The 17,424-nt window shown below is 49.1% G+C and overlaps 1 protein-coding gene across 13 annotated transcripts in view; it reads right to left on the reverse strand.

Annotated features, from left to right (window-relative positions):
• Window positions 1-294: 294 nt before the first annotated feature.
• The window catches only part of ADD1 (adducin 1), a 93,380-nt gene continuing 76,250 nt past the window's right edge, over window positions 295-17,424 (reverse strand). For 3 of the 13 annotated variants that reach the window (XM_003890873.4, XM_031664770.1, XM_009187479.3), the window contains 4 exons: window positions 14,485-14,641; window positions 4,263-4,361; window positions 3,700-3,733; window positions 326-2,203 (listed from right to left, as the gene is read on the reverse strand). In XM_003890873.4, the coding sequence (XP_003890922.1) occupies window position 2,203; window positions 3,700-3,733; window positions 4,263-4,361; window positions 14,485-14,641 (291 nt within the window). In that variant the 3' untranslated portion in view covers window positions 326-2,202. Of the gene's footprint in view, window positions 2,204-3,699; window positions 3,734-4,262; window positions 4,362-14,484; window positions 14,642-17,424 lie in introns of all 13 variants that reach the window. The other 10 variants (XM_009185058.2, XM_003890871.4, XM_009186579.3 and 7 more) reach the window with 6 other exon arrangements.

Here is a 17,424-nt window from a genome sequence, read left to right on the forward strand (position 1 = left end):
TGGTATCTGGCAGTGTGCCGGGCACCCTGGCAGGGTATCTCCCGCACAGAGCCCTCCCCATCAGACATGAGCGCACAGTGACGGTGAGACTGGGACCGTGGGGACAAGGACAGGCCAGCAGCTCCCTGGACACCCTGAGTGCCCGTGGGGACAACAGGAGTGCTGGGTGGAACGTCCTCCCGCACCCATGGCTGCAGATGACGTTTTATCAAGACATGAACATTTGGAGGTCTCCTTTCGGCACACAGACAAACTTGGGAACAAAAAAATTAAAATATAAAACTGCTTCCCAGATTTAGACAAAGAAATTGCTGAAAGAATTTTATTTGTGAGTAAAACATGTTACACTGGAGAAAGGACATTCAGGACCTGTCCTCCCAAGTCGGTGTCCATATATGCAACTATATTTCATGTTGTAATACAAAGGATTAAACTACAAAAGTGAAAATTAAGTCATTGCATATGTGGGGTAAAGGAAGGGATAAAAGGGGATAAAGGAAGAGTCCACGGTTAAGGACTTTTCATTCTGCCTTGGCAACAAAACGACACAGAAGAGAGGCAGCACACTTGCCCACGTAGCAGGCCCTGCGGCTCAGAGGAAGCTCGAAGCGGCAGGCAGTGCCATGCAGCAGCCTGCTTCTCGCTCGGCCGGCCAATCAGTGGGATCCGAAGTGGCTCGGCCCATCATGCCCAGGGTCTGAGCCCACACCTGGCACCAGCTCTATCAGGGACCTCTTGGGCCCACACAAGCTTGCCTGCACCTAGTCAGGCTGGTACCAGGCAGCTCCTGAAATGGGTCACCCTCCAGTTCCTGCTCAGCAGCTCTGAGCCCTTTTCCAGCCTCTTCCAGGGAAGTGAAAACAACAGTATTAGCCAAGGAGCGCACGTCTCAGGCTCCCTCAGTGACCACCATGTCGAGGGGCCCCGGGGCTACTCTCCACCTCGAGTTACCTTTTATCACAACTAGGGCATCTTTCTGGCTGAGTTAACGGTGAGAACAGATCCCCTGAAACCTCCCCCAAGTAAGTGAAAAGTGCTCTACTATGGGGTCTGGAAAGAAAAAAGCAAAAAGCCTGTTCACGTTCACAGTCAAAAAATATAAGCTAAATTGTAAACCTACTCAAAGAAAATTCTAGAAAGGACTCTTCCCCTCCTGATACACCTTCCCTATGACAGGAATCCAGAGACCCAAGTGAAAAAACTGAGCTCCTGAATCTGGTTGTGGTCAAGGGATCATCGGTCAGACATGCATAGCATCGCGTTGGGTGCACACAGGCCCATCTGCCGCTGGCGTTTCCTGCCCAGCGTCTGGCCCAGACCTGCCTCTTCAAGGCCGCTGGTGGGCACACGAGTGTTTTCACGGGACCAAGTCTGTGTATATAGACTTAAGTGAGATCACTGAGCAGAGAGAATGCCACATGGAACCAGGAGTCTGAGTCCGTCACCTGAGACCTTAGGGTGGAGGGAAGCCGAGCAGAAACAGAATGTGCTGATTTCACAACAGGAAGGGTGGCAGGAAAGGTCAAGGCTCAGGAGGGTGACACCTGCGGCCACAACTGCAGAAGCCTCCAGTACCTTCCAGCTAGGACCATGACTTAGTGCCTCCCCGCTGTGGGGAGAGCACGTCTCCCCCAGAAGCTGAGGCTGAGAGGACAAGAGGCGGGGGGTGGGGCTGCTGCGCACACGCGGGGTCAGCCCAGGGCTACACAGGGCTGCTCACGTGCGGGGACCCCTAGCTAGTGGAGGGCTTGGCTTTTTGCATTCCATTACACAAGGACAGGGCACGGACGCAGTCGGGGACTCTGGCGGGCCAGGGTCGCTCCAGACAGGACAGTGTTAGCGCGGGGCCTTCAGGAGTCACTCTTCTTCTTGCTCTTCTTCAGAAAGGACGGGGTACGGAACTTCTTCTTCTTTTTGGACGGGGACTTGCCTGGAGACCCATCGCTGCCAGGGTCCGCGGCGGCCCCCTCCTCGGCAGCTGAGGGGGCAGCCTCTTCAGCCACCGGGGCTGGGTCTGGGGCTGGCTCGGGGCTGGCCTCAGTAGGGGCCTCAGTGGGGCTTGGGGGTCTCTGGGCTTCCTCCTCCTTCTCTAACATAGGGAAGCCGAGTGCTTCTGAAGGCTCGTCAGGGGACAGATCGGGGAGAGTTGGCTTAAAGGTGGCGGCATCACTGTCATCTCCAGTAGCTGGCTCCGGCACAAGGTCTAGTGGGTGAGGTGAGAGACGGGGTTAACGGTTCCTGCCCAGATCTCAAAGGGCAGCTTGAGATGGGGGCACCCCACACAGGAAACTGCCATTTCATTTTACTCTACGGATTTTTACCAAGGCAAGAAACTTAAAATATGGTCTACTCTACTGTACGGCTGGATGGAGCTAGTATCACAAAACACAGACTTGGTCTCGGGGTAGCTTTTAGCTCCTTCTTGTGGGCAGTGTGCTGACACCACCAGACTCCGCCCCAGGCTTGGGTCCCCCCACCAGAAAGACAGACTGCAGCACAAGCTGAGGACAGCTAAAGGAGCCACGTCCCGCTTTCATTATGTGAAGAGAAGTCTGCCCTGTCACCCTAAGGGCATGTATTCACAGTCGTGAAATTAAGTCTAAATTTGGGTCCACAACACCTGGTGTCCCCCAAAACAGCCAGTAGAAAATTGTGCGTAACTCCCACAGCACGTATGATGTCAACATCCAAAAGAACAAAGCCGTTTAGGATGGAAGTTAATTAAAAGGAAAAAGACGGCCTTCAAGGCAAGGAGCGGGGGCAAAAACTCCCAACCAGCATCAGGAGTGGCCCTCTGTGAAGGAGCACATAGGCCCTGAGGACACGGCCTGGGGGCGCCTTCCTTCCACACTTACCCGGCACCCGCTTTGTCCATTCCATTCGTAAACAGCCTACAACATTACCAGCAACTGACAGGTTAGACACCACAAGCTGTTTAGTGTTTAAAAATCAAGCCACACATCAGGGCCAGGGGAGTCAGCCGAGTGGTTAGGAGCAGCACAGGAGGCCCAGGCCCCAAACCCTCAAGGCTTTACCTTTGGGAAGCTGGAAGTGCCCCCACCCCGCCGGCTGCCCCAGGCTAATTCCAGGCCAGGCTTCTTGAGGCTGGGAGAGGGCTGTGGGCACACAGGCGCCGCTCCCTGTGAGGAGGTGGGGCCCACTCTGCTGGGCACGGTGCGGCTGATGCTAGGACAGAGGCTGCCCCAGGGCGCTCGCTGTGGAGAGCTGCCATCCTCTGAGCCAACATCACACTGGCTTTAAAAGGGGCCAATATCCGCTCCTCTGCCCACCTTCCTTGGACCAGCTTCAGCAAAGCTCTAAGGCAATCCGACCCCCAGAACCCCAGCCTGTCTGAACCAAGGCTGCCCTTAACGTCTGATCCAGTGTGGTAAAACCCTCCCACCAAGCAATCCAAAGAGACCCTCGAAGGCCGGAGGTAAGAACCTCTGAGGCCCAGAGTGCTCCAGTGGCGCCTAGGTGCATAGAGGCCCTGAGGGAGGCACCCGCTGCCGCTCAAGGCAGCACAGTGCTCAGGTGACTGAGCCACTTCCAGGAAGGCCTCCAAGGGACTGGGTCCAAAAAAGGGGGGGCTTCTGTTTTTATTTTAAATAAACAGAAAACAAAATAAACAACAAAGAAGCAGGAGAATGAGGCGAAGCACAGGGCACCGGTGCAGAGCGGAGGCAGCGCGGTACTTACTAGGGTAACAGGTACTCTCTAGCGCATCCGTCTCCTGCTTGTGACGCAGCCACAGGAAGAAAAAAGCACAAGGAGAGAATCTATGCATTCAGTCACAGCCATCAGGTTACAGAAGAAGAAAGGCAGGGCCATGGGCTTCACGAGAGACACGGATGTACGAGACCGAGGGACAGACACCCGGGATCACACACCACAGACACACGGTGGCTGAGAGGCAGCCGGCGTGTGGCTCACACAGCGGAGAGCAACTCCGGAGGTGGCATCTGCATGACAACACGGCACAAGGAGTGGGCGAGCAATGGGCAACGCAGACACCAGCAACCACGGTGGGTTCCGACCCCCGAGGCCAGCCTTCCTACTTGGTCACAGCTCACATACAAATCTGTTTTGCCTGGAGTTACCCAGGACAGAACCAATATAGGAGAAAAGAAGTGTCACGTCTTGGCGTTGATGCAAGCACACACTTCTCTGTTGGTGTTAACACAACTCCCGCCACATTCCGCCACAGCGCGCACGAGCCGTGCACCCTCCCACAGTGGCGGCCACTGCCACCCAGAGCTCACCTTCCTCCAGCTTGATGGGAGTGCTGGGAGGTGGGTGGGGGACCGCAGGCTGGTCTGGAGGACTCTTTTCTTTCTGTTCTCTAGCCTCGTCCAGATTCTCTGCAGAGAAACAACAAGGATATGGTAGGAGCTGTGGGCGCCATGAGCCTGCAGCTGCCTCCGTGGCAGATGGGGCAGCCTGCTCGGCCGCCCTCTGAGAAGGCAGGGCTCTCAACCCTTTCCCTGTTCCTCTCCGAGAGCGGATAAAGGAAGCTGTGACCTGGGTGTTGACTGAAGTGAATTTCAGAGAAACATAAACAACTTCAGATACAAACTTCATTTCTATTCTTATTCCAAAGAGAATCTGCCAGAGCTGGCTCTGTGATGGACTCAAATGGTGTGCCCTGGCCTGTCCCCTGCTGTCCTGTGCGAGTAGGCGGCCCCTCCCTCCCAACCTTCTCCCTGCTAAGCAGGTGGCGGAGGGTCCTGAGCCCACCCACCACCTCAAGGGACATCACATGTGCAATTATTTTGGTTTTAATTCTGTGGTAGGGCATTTTATCCCAATAATTTAAACTTGGCAACTGTAATGCATATTTTTATTTTATAAAGTGAAAAATGTTAATAAGAACCAGAGGAAAAAATGCAGGAACTAGCATCCTGGATATAGAAAAGGATTCCAAGTCTACTTCTCGTTTGAGGGAAAATATGGATCAACACTATGCTAATTCCTTCCATGTCTGTCTTTATTTCAGAAGTTTAGATTAATAGCTTTGAATCAGCAGATCTGTATTTTGAACAAGCAGCTGTCATTACCCTTCTGAGCTCCCAGGGCCTCTGCTCCCACCCTAACAGCTGGCTCACCTCCCCAAGTACCATGTTGGCAGCTACCTTCCAGAAGCCAGGCGCCCATAAAAAGGCCGCCACACCACCTATCTGAGTGAGCATACAGCCTCAACCAGGAAAAGGTGCTGACCTCCGGCAGCCAGCCTGCATTTTACCTGTGGCACACACTCCCCTCAGGCCACGCCAAGGGCCAGATCAGACCTCCTGTGGGTTCTCCTGCTAACAGCTCTGTGATCACAGAGCATGGCCAGAGCCGTCCCCATCCACACTCAGCTGCCATCACAGCCCTGCTGAAGGAGCCTCACACCAGGGGGTGGGGGGGAACTCCAGGTATCTTGTTTGACTGAAAAACAATCCAGGTTACTCAGATGCCAGGAGACTCCAAAGGGCAGACACATCTCTGTGTACATGTGCACAGAAACTAGGATTAGGCCACATGACCCACAGCTCAAGCCGACTACCTCTACTTCTTGCTCTAAGGCAGGTAATTACAGCAATGGCTCAAAGCTTCACTGGAGGGAGACAACCAGCAGCAGGGCCCGGTGTGTGTGAAGGCCTGAACAGTAAACAGCGGTGTAACACTGAAAAACAATTCAGCAACTCAAATTTCAGTAACAACTACGTAATGCAGTGGCTGGTCTAGAACAAGACAAAAACCGGTTAAGAGGTCCTCTTAGGAGGAGTGCCTAGTTCCCAGGATGACTACAGCCCAGGACAGTCCCACACACCGAGGTCGCTCCAGCAAGGCCGACCCCAGAGGACTGAGAAGCACACTGAGGTTTCAGTAAAAACCTGAGTTGAAGCTAATGGCCCTGAGGATGCTGGCGGGGGCCCCGTGCCCCTGGTTCTTCCTGGTGCCAGCACCAAGGTTGCTTAGAGCCTAGTGGACAAGAGAGCTGGCAGCAGGGAGCTTGGAGGAAAAGCAGCTGATTCCCCACGAGCCCTCAAGGAAGAGGAGACCTGCTTCTCTCATTAGTTCTCAACATTTTCTTTTCAAAGCTGACATCTGAAACCACCTGCTCCATGAGGGTCTGAAACGAGCCGCTTATTTTTATTCATTGTAAGACTGCCCCATCTTTGACTGCCTTTGTCAGTGAGCTACCAAGAGAAGGGCAGGCTGCACCAGCCACTCCTGACGGGACCTGGGCACATGCCAGGGCAGTCAGCATGTTCACCCTCAGGCCTGTGACCACACCTGCACAGGAGACCCTCAAGGTTTATGGAAAAAGAGAATTTCTGTCAGAAACCCCAAGCCCTACACACAAGCACCGCAAGGACATTCAGAGCATCCCCCTGCACAGAGGCCGGGGCTGACTGCTGTGATCAAAGACTCAGTGAGGAAAGCAATGCGCTTTTGTCCAGATCAGGGCTCAGCCATGCACAACCTCGTTCTTGGGAGCCGCCCTGTCTGAGCCCCCTATTCCTCTGCTCGAACTGGGGGAAAATGACCAATCTCGCAGGGTTACTTTGGGAATGAGATGAGATGTACGCACGACAGCACTGGGCATGTGCCCAGCACGATGGCTCAGCAATGATGAGTGTTAAGAATCAAACCAAGTAAAGGAGGTCTCTCCCCAGTGACGCTTCAACAGACAGAAATACCGTGTTCGTAAAAGAGACAAACGTCGGGGTGACTGTCAACATGGCCAAAGGAACAGCTCCGGTCTGCAGCTCCCAGTGAGATCAACCCAGAAGGTGGGTGACTTCTGCACTACCAACTGAGGTACCTGGCTCATCTCACTGGGACTAGTTACTAGACCATGGGTGCAGCCCACGGAGGGCGAGCCGAAGCAGGGTAGGGTGTTGCTCACCCGGGAAGTGCAAGGAGTCAGGGAACTCCCTCCTGTAGCCAAGGGAAGCTGTGAGGGACTGTGCCTTGAGAAATGGTGCATTCCGGCTCAGATACTATGCTTTTCCCACGGTCTTCACAATCCACAGACCAGGAAATTCCCTTGGCTGCCTACGCCACCAGGGCCCTGGTCACCCATTTGGGCAGATGCTGAGCTAGCTGCAGGAGTTCTTTTTTAATACCCCAGTGGCACCTGGAATGCCAGCAAGACAGAACCCTTCACTCCCCTGGAAAGGGGGCTGAAGTCAGGGAGCCAAGTAGTCTTGCTCAGCAGATCCCACCCCCATGGAGCCCAGCAAGCTAAGATCCACTGGCTTGAAATTCTTGCTGCCAGCACAGCAGTCTGAAGTCCACTTGGGATGCTGGAGCTTGGTGGGGGGAGGGGCGTCCACCATTACTGAGGCTTGAGTAGGCCATTTTCCCCTCACAGTGTAAACAAAGCTGCCAGGAAATCTGAACTGGGTGGAGGCCACCGCAGCTCCTCAAAGCCACTATAGCCAGACTGATCTCTAGATTCCTCCTCTTGAGGCAGGGCAACTCTGAAAGAAAGGCAGCAGCCCCAGTCAGGGGCTTATAGATAAAACTCCCATCTCCCTGGGACAGAGCACCTGGGGGAAGGGGCAGCTGTGGACACAGCTTCAGCAGAGTTAAGTTACTGCCTGCTGGCTCTGAAGAGAACAGCGGATCTCCCAGCACAGTGCTCAAGCTCTGTTAAGGGAGAGACACTGCCTCCTCAGGAGACACCTACCAGCAGGGGTCGACAGACAACACCTCATACAGGAGAGCTCCGGCTGGCATCTGGCAGGTGCCCCTCTGGGACGAAGCTTCCAGAAGAAGGGACAGGCAGCAATCTTTGCTGTTCTGCAGCCTCTGCTGGTGATACCCAGGCAAACAGGGTCTGGAGTGCACCTCCAGCAAACTCCAGCAGACCTGCAGCAGAAGGGACTGATAGAAGGAAAACTAACAGAAAGGAATAGCATCAACATCAACAAAAAGGACGTTCATACGAAAACGCCATCTGAAGGTCACCAACATCAAAGATCAAACGTAGATAAATCCACAAAGATGAGGAAAAACCAGCGCAAAAAGGCTGAAAATTTCAAAAACCAGAACGCCTCTTCTCCTCCAAAGGATCACAACTCCTTGTCAGCAAGGGAACAAAACTGGACAGAGAATGAGTTTGATGAATTGACGGAAGTAGGCTTCAGAAGGTGGGTAATAACAAACTCCTCCAAGCTAAAGGGGCATGTTCTAACCCAATGCAAAGACGCTAAAAACCTTGAAAAAAGGTTAGAGGAATTGCTAAGTAGAATAACACTTTAGAGAAGAACATAAATGACCTGATGGAGCTGAAAAACACAGCATGAGAACTTCATGAAGCATACACAAGTAGTAATAGCCGAATAAATCAAGCAGAAGAAAGGATATCAGAGATTGAAGATCAACTTAATGAATAAAGTGTAAAGACAAGATTAAAGAAAAAAGAATGAAAAGAAATGAACAAAGCCTCCAAGAAATATAGGACTATGTGAAAAGACCAAAGCTACGTTTGATTGGTGTGCCTGAAAATGACAGGCAGAATGGAACCAGAAAACACTCTTCAGGATATTATCCAGGAGAACTTCCCCAACCTAGCAAGATAGGCCAACATTCAAATTCAGGAAACAGGGAGACAACCACAAAGATACTCCTCAAGAAGAGCAACCCCAAGACACATAATCATCAGATTCACCCAAGGTTGAAATAAAGGAAAAAATTTTAAGGGCAGTCAGAGAGAAGGGTCGGGTTACCCACAAAGGGAAGCCCATCAGACTAACAGCAGATCTCTCTGCAGAAACCCTACAAGCCAGAAGAGAGTGGGGGCCAATATTCAACATTCTTAAAAGAATTTTCAACCCAGAATCTGATATCCAGCCAAACTAAGCTTCATAAGTGAAGGAGAAATAAACTCCTTTACAGACAAGCAAATGCTGAGAGATTTTGTCACCATCAGGCCTGCCTTACAAGAGCTCCTGAAGCAAGCACTAAATATGGAAAGCAAAAACCGGTTCCACCCACCGCAAAAGTATACCAAATTGTAAAGACCATCAACACTATAAAGAAACTGCATCAACTAATGGGCAAAATAACCAGCTAGCATCATAATGACAGGATCAAATTCACACATAACAATATTAACCTTAATATGTGAACGGGCTAAATGCCCCAATTAAAAGACACAGACTGGCAAATTGGATAGTCAAGACCCATCAGTGTGCTGTATTCAGGAGACCCGTCTCACATGTGAAGACACACATAGGCTCAAAATAAAGGGATAGAAGAATATTTACTAAGCAAAAGGAAAGCAAAAAAAAAAAAAAAAAGGCAGGAGTTGCAATTCTAGTCTCTAATAAAACAGACTTGAAGCCAACAAAAATTTAAGAAGACAAAGAAGGGCATTACCTAATGGTAAAGGGATCAATGTAACAAGAAGAGCTAACTATCCTAAATATACATGCAACCAATACAGGAGCACCCAGATTCATAAAGCAACTTCTTAAGAGACCTACAAAGAGACTCAGACTCCCACACAATAATAATGGGAAATTTTAACACCCCACTGTCAATATTAGATAGACAAGACAGAAAATTAACAAGGATATTCAGGACTTGAACTCAGCTCTGGACCAAGCAGACCTAATCGACATCTACAGAACTCTCCACCCCAAATCAACAGAATATACATTCTTCTCAGCACCACATTGCACTTATTCTAAAACTGACCACATAATTGGAAGTAAAACACTCCTCAGCAAATGTAAAAGAACAGAAATTATAACAAACTGTCTCTCAGACCACAGAGCAATCAAATTAGAACTCAGGATTAAGAAACTCACTCAAAACTGCATAACTACATGGAAACTGAACAGCCTGCTCCTGAATGACTACTGGGTAAACAACAAAATTCAGGCAGAAATAAATAAGTTATTTGAAAACAATGAGAAAAAAGACACAGCATACCAGAATCTCTGGGACACAGCTAAAGCAGTGTTCAGAGGGAAATTTATAGCACTAAATGCCCACAGGAGAAAGCAGGAAAGATCTAAAATCGACACCCTAACATCATGATTAAAAGAACTAGAGAAGAGCAAACAAATTCAAAAGCTAGCAGAAGATAAGAAATGACTAAGATCAGAGTAGAACCGAAGGAGACACAAAAAAAGCCTTCAAAAAAATCAGTGAATCCAGGAGCTTGTTTTTTGAAAAGATTGATAATTAGCCAGACTAATAAAGAAGAAAAGAGAGAAGAATCAAATAGACACAATAAAGAGAAGAATCAAATAGACACAAAAAAATGATAAAAGGGAGATCACCACCGATCCCACAGAAATACAAACTACCATCAGAGAATACTATAAACACCTCTACACAAATAAACTAGAAAATCTAGAAGAAATGTATAAATTCCTGGATACATACACCCTCTCAAGACTGAACCAGGAGGAAGTCAAATCCCTGAACAGACCAGTAACGAGCTCTGAAATTGAGGTAGTAATAAATAGCCTACCAACCAAAAAAAGCCCAGGACCAGAAAGATTAACAGCCAAATTCTACCAGAGGTACAAAAAGGAGCTGGTAGGTACCATTCCTTCTGAAACTATTCCAGACAATAGAAAAAGAGGGACTCCTCCCTAACTCATTTTATGAGGCCAGCATCATCCTTATACCAAAACCTGGCAGAGACACAACAAAAAAAGAAAATTTCAGACCAATATCCCTGATGAACATCAATGCGAAAATCCTCAATAAAATACTGGCAAACCAAATCCAGCAGCACATCAAAAAGCTTATCCACCACAATCAAGTTGGCTTCATCCCTGGGATGCAAGGCTGGTTCAACATACACAATCAGCCAGGTGCAGCGGCTCACGCCTGTAATCCCAGCACTTTGGGAGGCCGAGGCAGGTGGATCATGAGGTCAGGAGATCGAGACCATGCTGGCCAACACAGTGAAACCCCGTCTCTAATAAAAATACAAAAATTAGCTGGGTGTGGTGGCGTGCGTCTGTAGTCTCAAGTACTCAGGAGGCTGAGGCTTGAATCAGGAGGCAGAGGTTACAGTGAGCCAAGATTGCACCACTTCACTCCAGCTTGGGTAACAGAGGGAGACACTGTCTCAGGAAAAAAAAAAAAAAAAAAAAATCAACAAATAACAAAAAAAAATATGCAAATCAATAAACATAATCCATCGTATAAACAGAACTAACAACAAAAACCACATGATTATCTCAATAGATGCAGAAAAGGCCTTCAATAAAATTCAACATCCCCTCATGCTAAAAACTCTCAATAAATTAGGTATTAGCTATTTCTGACAAACCCACAGCCAATATCATACTGAATGGGCAAAGGCTGGAAGCATTCCCTTTAAAAACTGGCACAGGACACGGATGCCCTCTCTCACCACTCCTATTCAACATAGTATTAGAAGTTCTGGCCAGGGCAATCAGGCAAGAGAAAGAAATAAAGCGTATTCAAATAGGAAAACAGGAAGTCAAATTGTCTCTGTTTGCAGATAACATGATTGTATATTTAGAAAACCCCATCATCTCAGCCCAAAATCTCCTTAAGCTGATAAGCAACTTCAGCAAAGTCTCAGGATACAAAATCAATGTGCAAAAATCACAAGCATTCCTATACACCAATAACTGACAAAGAGCCAAATCATGAGTGAACTCCCATTCACAATTGTTACAAAGAGAATAAAATACCTGGGAATACAACTTACAAGGGATGTGAAGGACCTCTTCAAGGAGAACTACAAACCACTGCTCAAGGAAATAAGAGAGCACACAAACAAATAGAAAAACATTCCATGCTCATGGATATGAAGAATCAATATTGTGAAAATGGCCATACTGCCCAAAGTAATTCATAGATTCAATGCTATGCCCATCCAGCTACCACTGACTTTCTTCACAGAATTAGAGAAAACTATTTTAAATTTCATATGGAACCAAAAAAGAGCGTGTATGGCCAAGATAATCCTAAGCAAAAAGAACAAAGCTGTAGGCATCACACTACCTGACTTAAAACTATACTACAAGGCTACAGTAACCAAAACAGCATGGTACTGGTACCAAAACAGATATATAGACCAATAGAACAGAACAGAGACCTCAGAAATAACGTCACACCTCTACAACCATCTGATCTTTGACAAACTGGACAAAAACAAGCAATGGGAAAAGGATTCCCTATTAAACAAATGGTGTTAAGAAAACTGGCTAGCCATATGCAGAAAAGTGAAACTGGACACCTTCCTTACATCTTATACAAAAATTAACTCAAGATAGGTTAAACATAAGACCTAAAACCATAAAAACCCTAGACGAAAACCTAGGCAATACCATTCAGGACACAGGCATGGGCAAAGACTTCATGACTAAAACACCAAAAGCAATGACAACAAAAGCCTAAATTGACAAATGGGATCTAATTAAACTAAAGAGCTTCTGCACACCAGAAGAAACTATCATCAGACTGAAAAGGGAACCTACAGAATGGGAGAAAATTTTTGCAATCTATCCATCTGACAAAGGGCTGATATCCAGGATCTACAAGGAACTTAAACAAAGTTACAAGAAAAAAACAACCCCATCAAAAAGCGGGACAACCCCATCAAAAAGACGCTTCTCAAAAGACATTTATGTGGCCAACAAACATAGGACTAAAAGCTCATCATCACTGGTCATTAGAGAAATGCAAATCAAAACCACAATGAGATACCATCTCACACCAGTTACAATGGCGATCATTAAAAAGTCAGGAAACAACAGAAGCTGGAGAGGATGTGGAGAAACAGGAACGATTTTACACTGTTGGTGGGAGTGTAAACTAGTTCAACCATTGTGGAAGACAGTGTGGTGATTCCTCAAGGATCTAGAACCAGAAATACCATTTGACCCAACAATCCCGTTATTGGGTATATACCCAAAGGATTATAAACATTCTACTATAAAGACATACGCACACATATGTGTACTGCACCACTATGCACAATACCAAAGACTTGGAACCAACCCAAATGCCCATCAGTGATAGACTGGATAAAGAAAATGTGGCACATACACACCAAGGAATACTATGCAGTCATAAAAAAGGATGAGTTCATGTCCTTTGCAGGGACATGGATGAAGCTAGAAACCATTATTCTCAGCAAACACAGGAACAGAAAACCAAACACCACATGTTCTCACTCAAAAGTGGGAGTTGAACAATGAGAACACATGGACACAGGGAAGGGAACATCACACACCAGGGCCTGTCAGGGGTGTGGGGCTAGGGGAAGGATAACATTAGGAGAAATACCAAATGTAGATGATGGGTTGATGGGTGCAGCAAACCACCATGGCACGTGTATACCTATGTAACAAACCTGCACGTTCTGTATATGTATCCCAAAACTTAAAATATAATTAATTTTAAAAAAGAGAGAGAAAGACAAATGCCTCTTAAAAATTATATTCAGGGCTGGGCACGGTGGCTCATGCCTGTAATCCCAGCACTTTGGGAGGCCGAGGCAGGTGGATCACAAGTTCAAGAGATTGAGACCATCCTGGCCAACATGGTGAAACCCCGTCTCTACTAAAAATACAAAAATGAGCTGGGCGTGGTGGCGCACAGCCTGTAGTCCCAGCTACTCGGTAGGCTGAGGCAGGAGAATCGCTTGAACCCGGGAGGCAGACGTTGCAGTGAGCCGAGATCGTGCCACTGCACTCCAGCCTGGTGACAGAGTGAGACTTCATCTCAAAAAGAATAATAATCATATGCATGCTGGCTTTCCCGCTAACTGATCGAAATGAATGAATTCTTTTGTCAGTTCTGGTCACTCCATATGGACAGAAACCCCCTGGGAGAAGGACCAATGCCTTCCAGCCTGGAGCTCTGTGGGCTGCCCCTCACTCCTGCTGTCTCCTCTCACCCCCACCTTCATCACAGCTGTTGGATGGGACCACACTAGGACATCTTCAGGGTCCGCCTTGTTTTGGCAGAGGGGCCCTGGCGTATCTTAGTACGGCACGCAGACACTTGTGAGTGGCCACCACTAGTCCTCCACACTGCCATTTACACATGTCTCCCTCCTAGCCAGGGCCACTCACAAGTGTGCCTAACTTGGCAATTTTTTTTTTTTTTTTAATTGAGATGGGAGTTTCTCTCTTGTTGCCCAGGCTAGAGTGCAACCGCGTGATCTCAACTCACCGCAACCTCCGCCTCCCAGGTTCACGCGATTCTCCTGACTCAGCCTCCCGAGTAGCAGCTGGGATTACAGGCATGCGCCACCACACCCAGTTAATTAAAGGCGTGAGCCACCATGCCCGGCCTGCAATTTCTTCCATTCTGGCCTGAGTGACTAGGTTGGAAATGAGTACTGGATAAAGTTCTGGTTTGACTTTGATGCATGTGACTATTCTTATCACCACCCACAGCCAGCACCTGGACCACAGAGAAGATCCCAGGGCACTTTCACCTTCTGGAGTGGCAGTGCCCAGGACCACAAGCACTCACCTTCACAGCCTTTCTGCTTCCGCTCCACCTCCCTGCGGTACTCCTCCAGCTCACGGTCTGTGAGCGTGGTGAAGGGGTTGGGGCCCGTGGTGCTCACGATGACGTGGGGCTGGTACTCCTTCTCAATGATTGCCTTGGAGGCTGTCACCAGCTCTCCCTGTGGATGAAAGGCATGTCTGGTCTGCAGGAGCCCAGTCCAGCGGGGACTCTCCCTCCTCCCAGGCAGGCTACAGGCAGGGCGGGGACAGGAGGCTTTCCAGGAGCAGACACCCTTGAGACTGCACTGCCATGGGCCCGAGGCCTAAGCTGAGCTGCAGCCTTCAGTGGTAGATATGGAAACAGGTCAGTGCCACGATGAACAGACATTAACCGCAGAAGAAATCCTACAGAGCCTTCCAGGTTTCAGAAGCAAAAGCCCAATGCAGACCCAAGAGCACAGAGCACCTCAGGGAGGGTGCCCGCTACTCCTCTCTGTCGAACAGAAGGGGAAAAGGCCCTTTCCTGTTACTGTTTAAAAGTCAGTAACTTTTCCTCATGACATCAGAAACTGTCACAAGCTACAACACTCAGCATAAGGCGTGCTTAGAGCTTTGCTGATATTCTAAGAGCACAGGTAAGTTCTGTTCTTTTGACTATGATTAGTTTATAACTAGTTCCTGGAATTTATCCCAAAACATTCAGAGATAACAAAATGTCCCAAGACACCAGTGTTTAGCTGAGGAATTTGGAAAACTGAACATTTGTACCAAAGAAAAAAAGAAGAAAGCAAAGCGAAGCACAAAGGCGGCTCACAGATCACACCAATCTTAAAGCAGGAGGGAGCCTGAGGCCAACACAGTGGGCTGGGTGGGTGTCAGGGGGTGAGGTCCACTCACAGCCACCTGCCCCAGCACAGTGCTGTGCCCACAGTGCAGCCTGATTGGGCCAGGGGCAGGAAAATGTTCCCCAATTCCCTGGAGCTCTTTTCCTTCTTTTTTTTTTTTTTGAGACAGAGTCTCGCACTGTTGCCCAGGCTGGAGTGCAGTGGCGCAATCTCGGCTCATGGCAAGCTCCACCTCCCGGGTTCACGCCATTCTCCTGCTTCAGCCTCCTGAGTAGCTGGGACTACAGGCGCCTGCCACCACGCCCGGCTACCCTGGAGCTCACTTCTAAGACAGTTACCCAGCGCTTACACACATGCACATGACTGAACGACAGCTTCCAAAACCAAATAAAAACAGGAGAATCCACAATTCTTTGAATACCAGGCCTGGTCCTTTAGTGTTCCTCTCAGTGAGGGGTGAACACCAGAGATAAAGAGTGTCCTAGCAGGACTGACTTGGGAAATTCAACTCACCCGGGCTGACTGCTCCTCAAGCAGAGACGGGGGAGCCTGGATTAACTGGGATGGGCTGAGGGGTTACCAACTAGCATGCTGCGTACCCGGTGCTGACTAGTGACACAGAGCCCAGAGCCCCGGGAGGGACAGATGGACTGCTGGAATAGGCAACCTTTGCCCGGGAGACTCTCGACAGTCAACAGGTCAAGGGGAACCCTCTTCTGAACCAGGTCTGACTTGAGGCCCATTGACTTTTCGTTAAGAAGCTGCCCTACCTCACCAAGACAGGAAACTGAGTCCTGTCTGCCATGTGTTAGCTCTGTGGCCTGAGCCAAGTCTTTCCCTAACCAGAGGCCTGCCCCACTATCTGAAGGAGGACCGGCTGGGCTGTCCACTGCTAAGAGCCCTCACACGATGGCACCCTAGAGACGGCATCCCAGCAAAGGCAGTTTGGCTGGCTGCACCTGCATCCTGATATCACTGCCAATGAAATGAGAAGGTGACACAAGAGAAATGCTTAAGTTCATTTCAATCAAATGGTTAAAATCAGTAAGGGAATCAAATATCAAGAATCAACTATCAGGCCAGGCACAGTGGCTCACACCTGTAATCCCAGCACTTTGGGAACCTGAGGCGGGTAGATCACCTGCGGTCAGGAGTTCAAGACCACCCTGGCCAACACAGCGAAAACCCGTCTCTACTAAAAATACAAAAAAATTAACCAGGCGTGGTGGTGGGCACCTGTAATCCCAGTTACTGGGGAGGCTGAGGCAAAAGTATCACTTTAACACGGGAGGCAGAGGTTGAGGTGAGCCGAGATTGCGCCACTGCACTCCAACCTGGGCGAGAGAGCAAGACTCCGTCTCAAACAAACAAACAAAAGAATCGACTATCAGCCAGGCACCACAGCTCATGCCTATAATCCCAGCAGTTTGGGAGGCCAAGACAGAAGAAATGCTTGAGCCCAGGAGTTCAAGATCAGCCTGGGTAACACAGTGAGACCTCGTCTCTACAAAAAATTTAAAAATTAACCAGGTGTGGTGGCATGCACCTGTAGTCCAGCTACTGAGGAGGATGAGGTGGGAAGATTCCTTTAGCCTGAGAGGCTGCAGTGAGCCATGATTGCACCACTGCACTACAGGCTGGGCCACAGAGTAAGATGCTGTCTCGGCCGGGCGCGGTGGCTCAAGCCTGTAATCCCAGCACTTTGGGAGGCCGAGACGGGCGGATCACGAGGTCAGGAGATCGAGACCATACTGACTAACACGGTGAAACCCCGTCTCTACTAAAAAATACAAAAAACTAGCCGGGCGAGGTGGCGGGTGCCTGTAGTCCCAGCTACTCGGGAGGCTGAGGCAGGAGAATGGCGGGAACCCGGGAGGCGGAGCTTGCAGTGAGCCGGGATCCGGCCCCGTGCCCCCCACCCGGGGCGACAGAAAAACCCCCCGCTTCAAAAAAAAAAAAAAAAAAAAAAGATGCTGTCTCAAAATAAAAATAAAAATCCATTGGCACAGAGACACCAAAGCCCTTGTTCCCAATTTTGATGCCCCAAAGGACAAGCAGGGCTCTCTCATACTGAGAGAGCTGAAGCCCGAGGCACAGCGCAGCAAGTCCCTGCCTCC

This window comes from Papio anubis, chromosome 3 (assembly GCF_008728515.1).
Source record: "Papio anubis isolate 15944 chromosome 3, Panubis1.0, whole genome shotgun sequence".
In the NCBI taxonomy this organism is placed as follows: domain Eukaryota; kingdom Metazoa; phylum Chordata; class Mammalia; order Primates; family Cercopithecidae; genus Papio; species Papio anubis.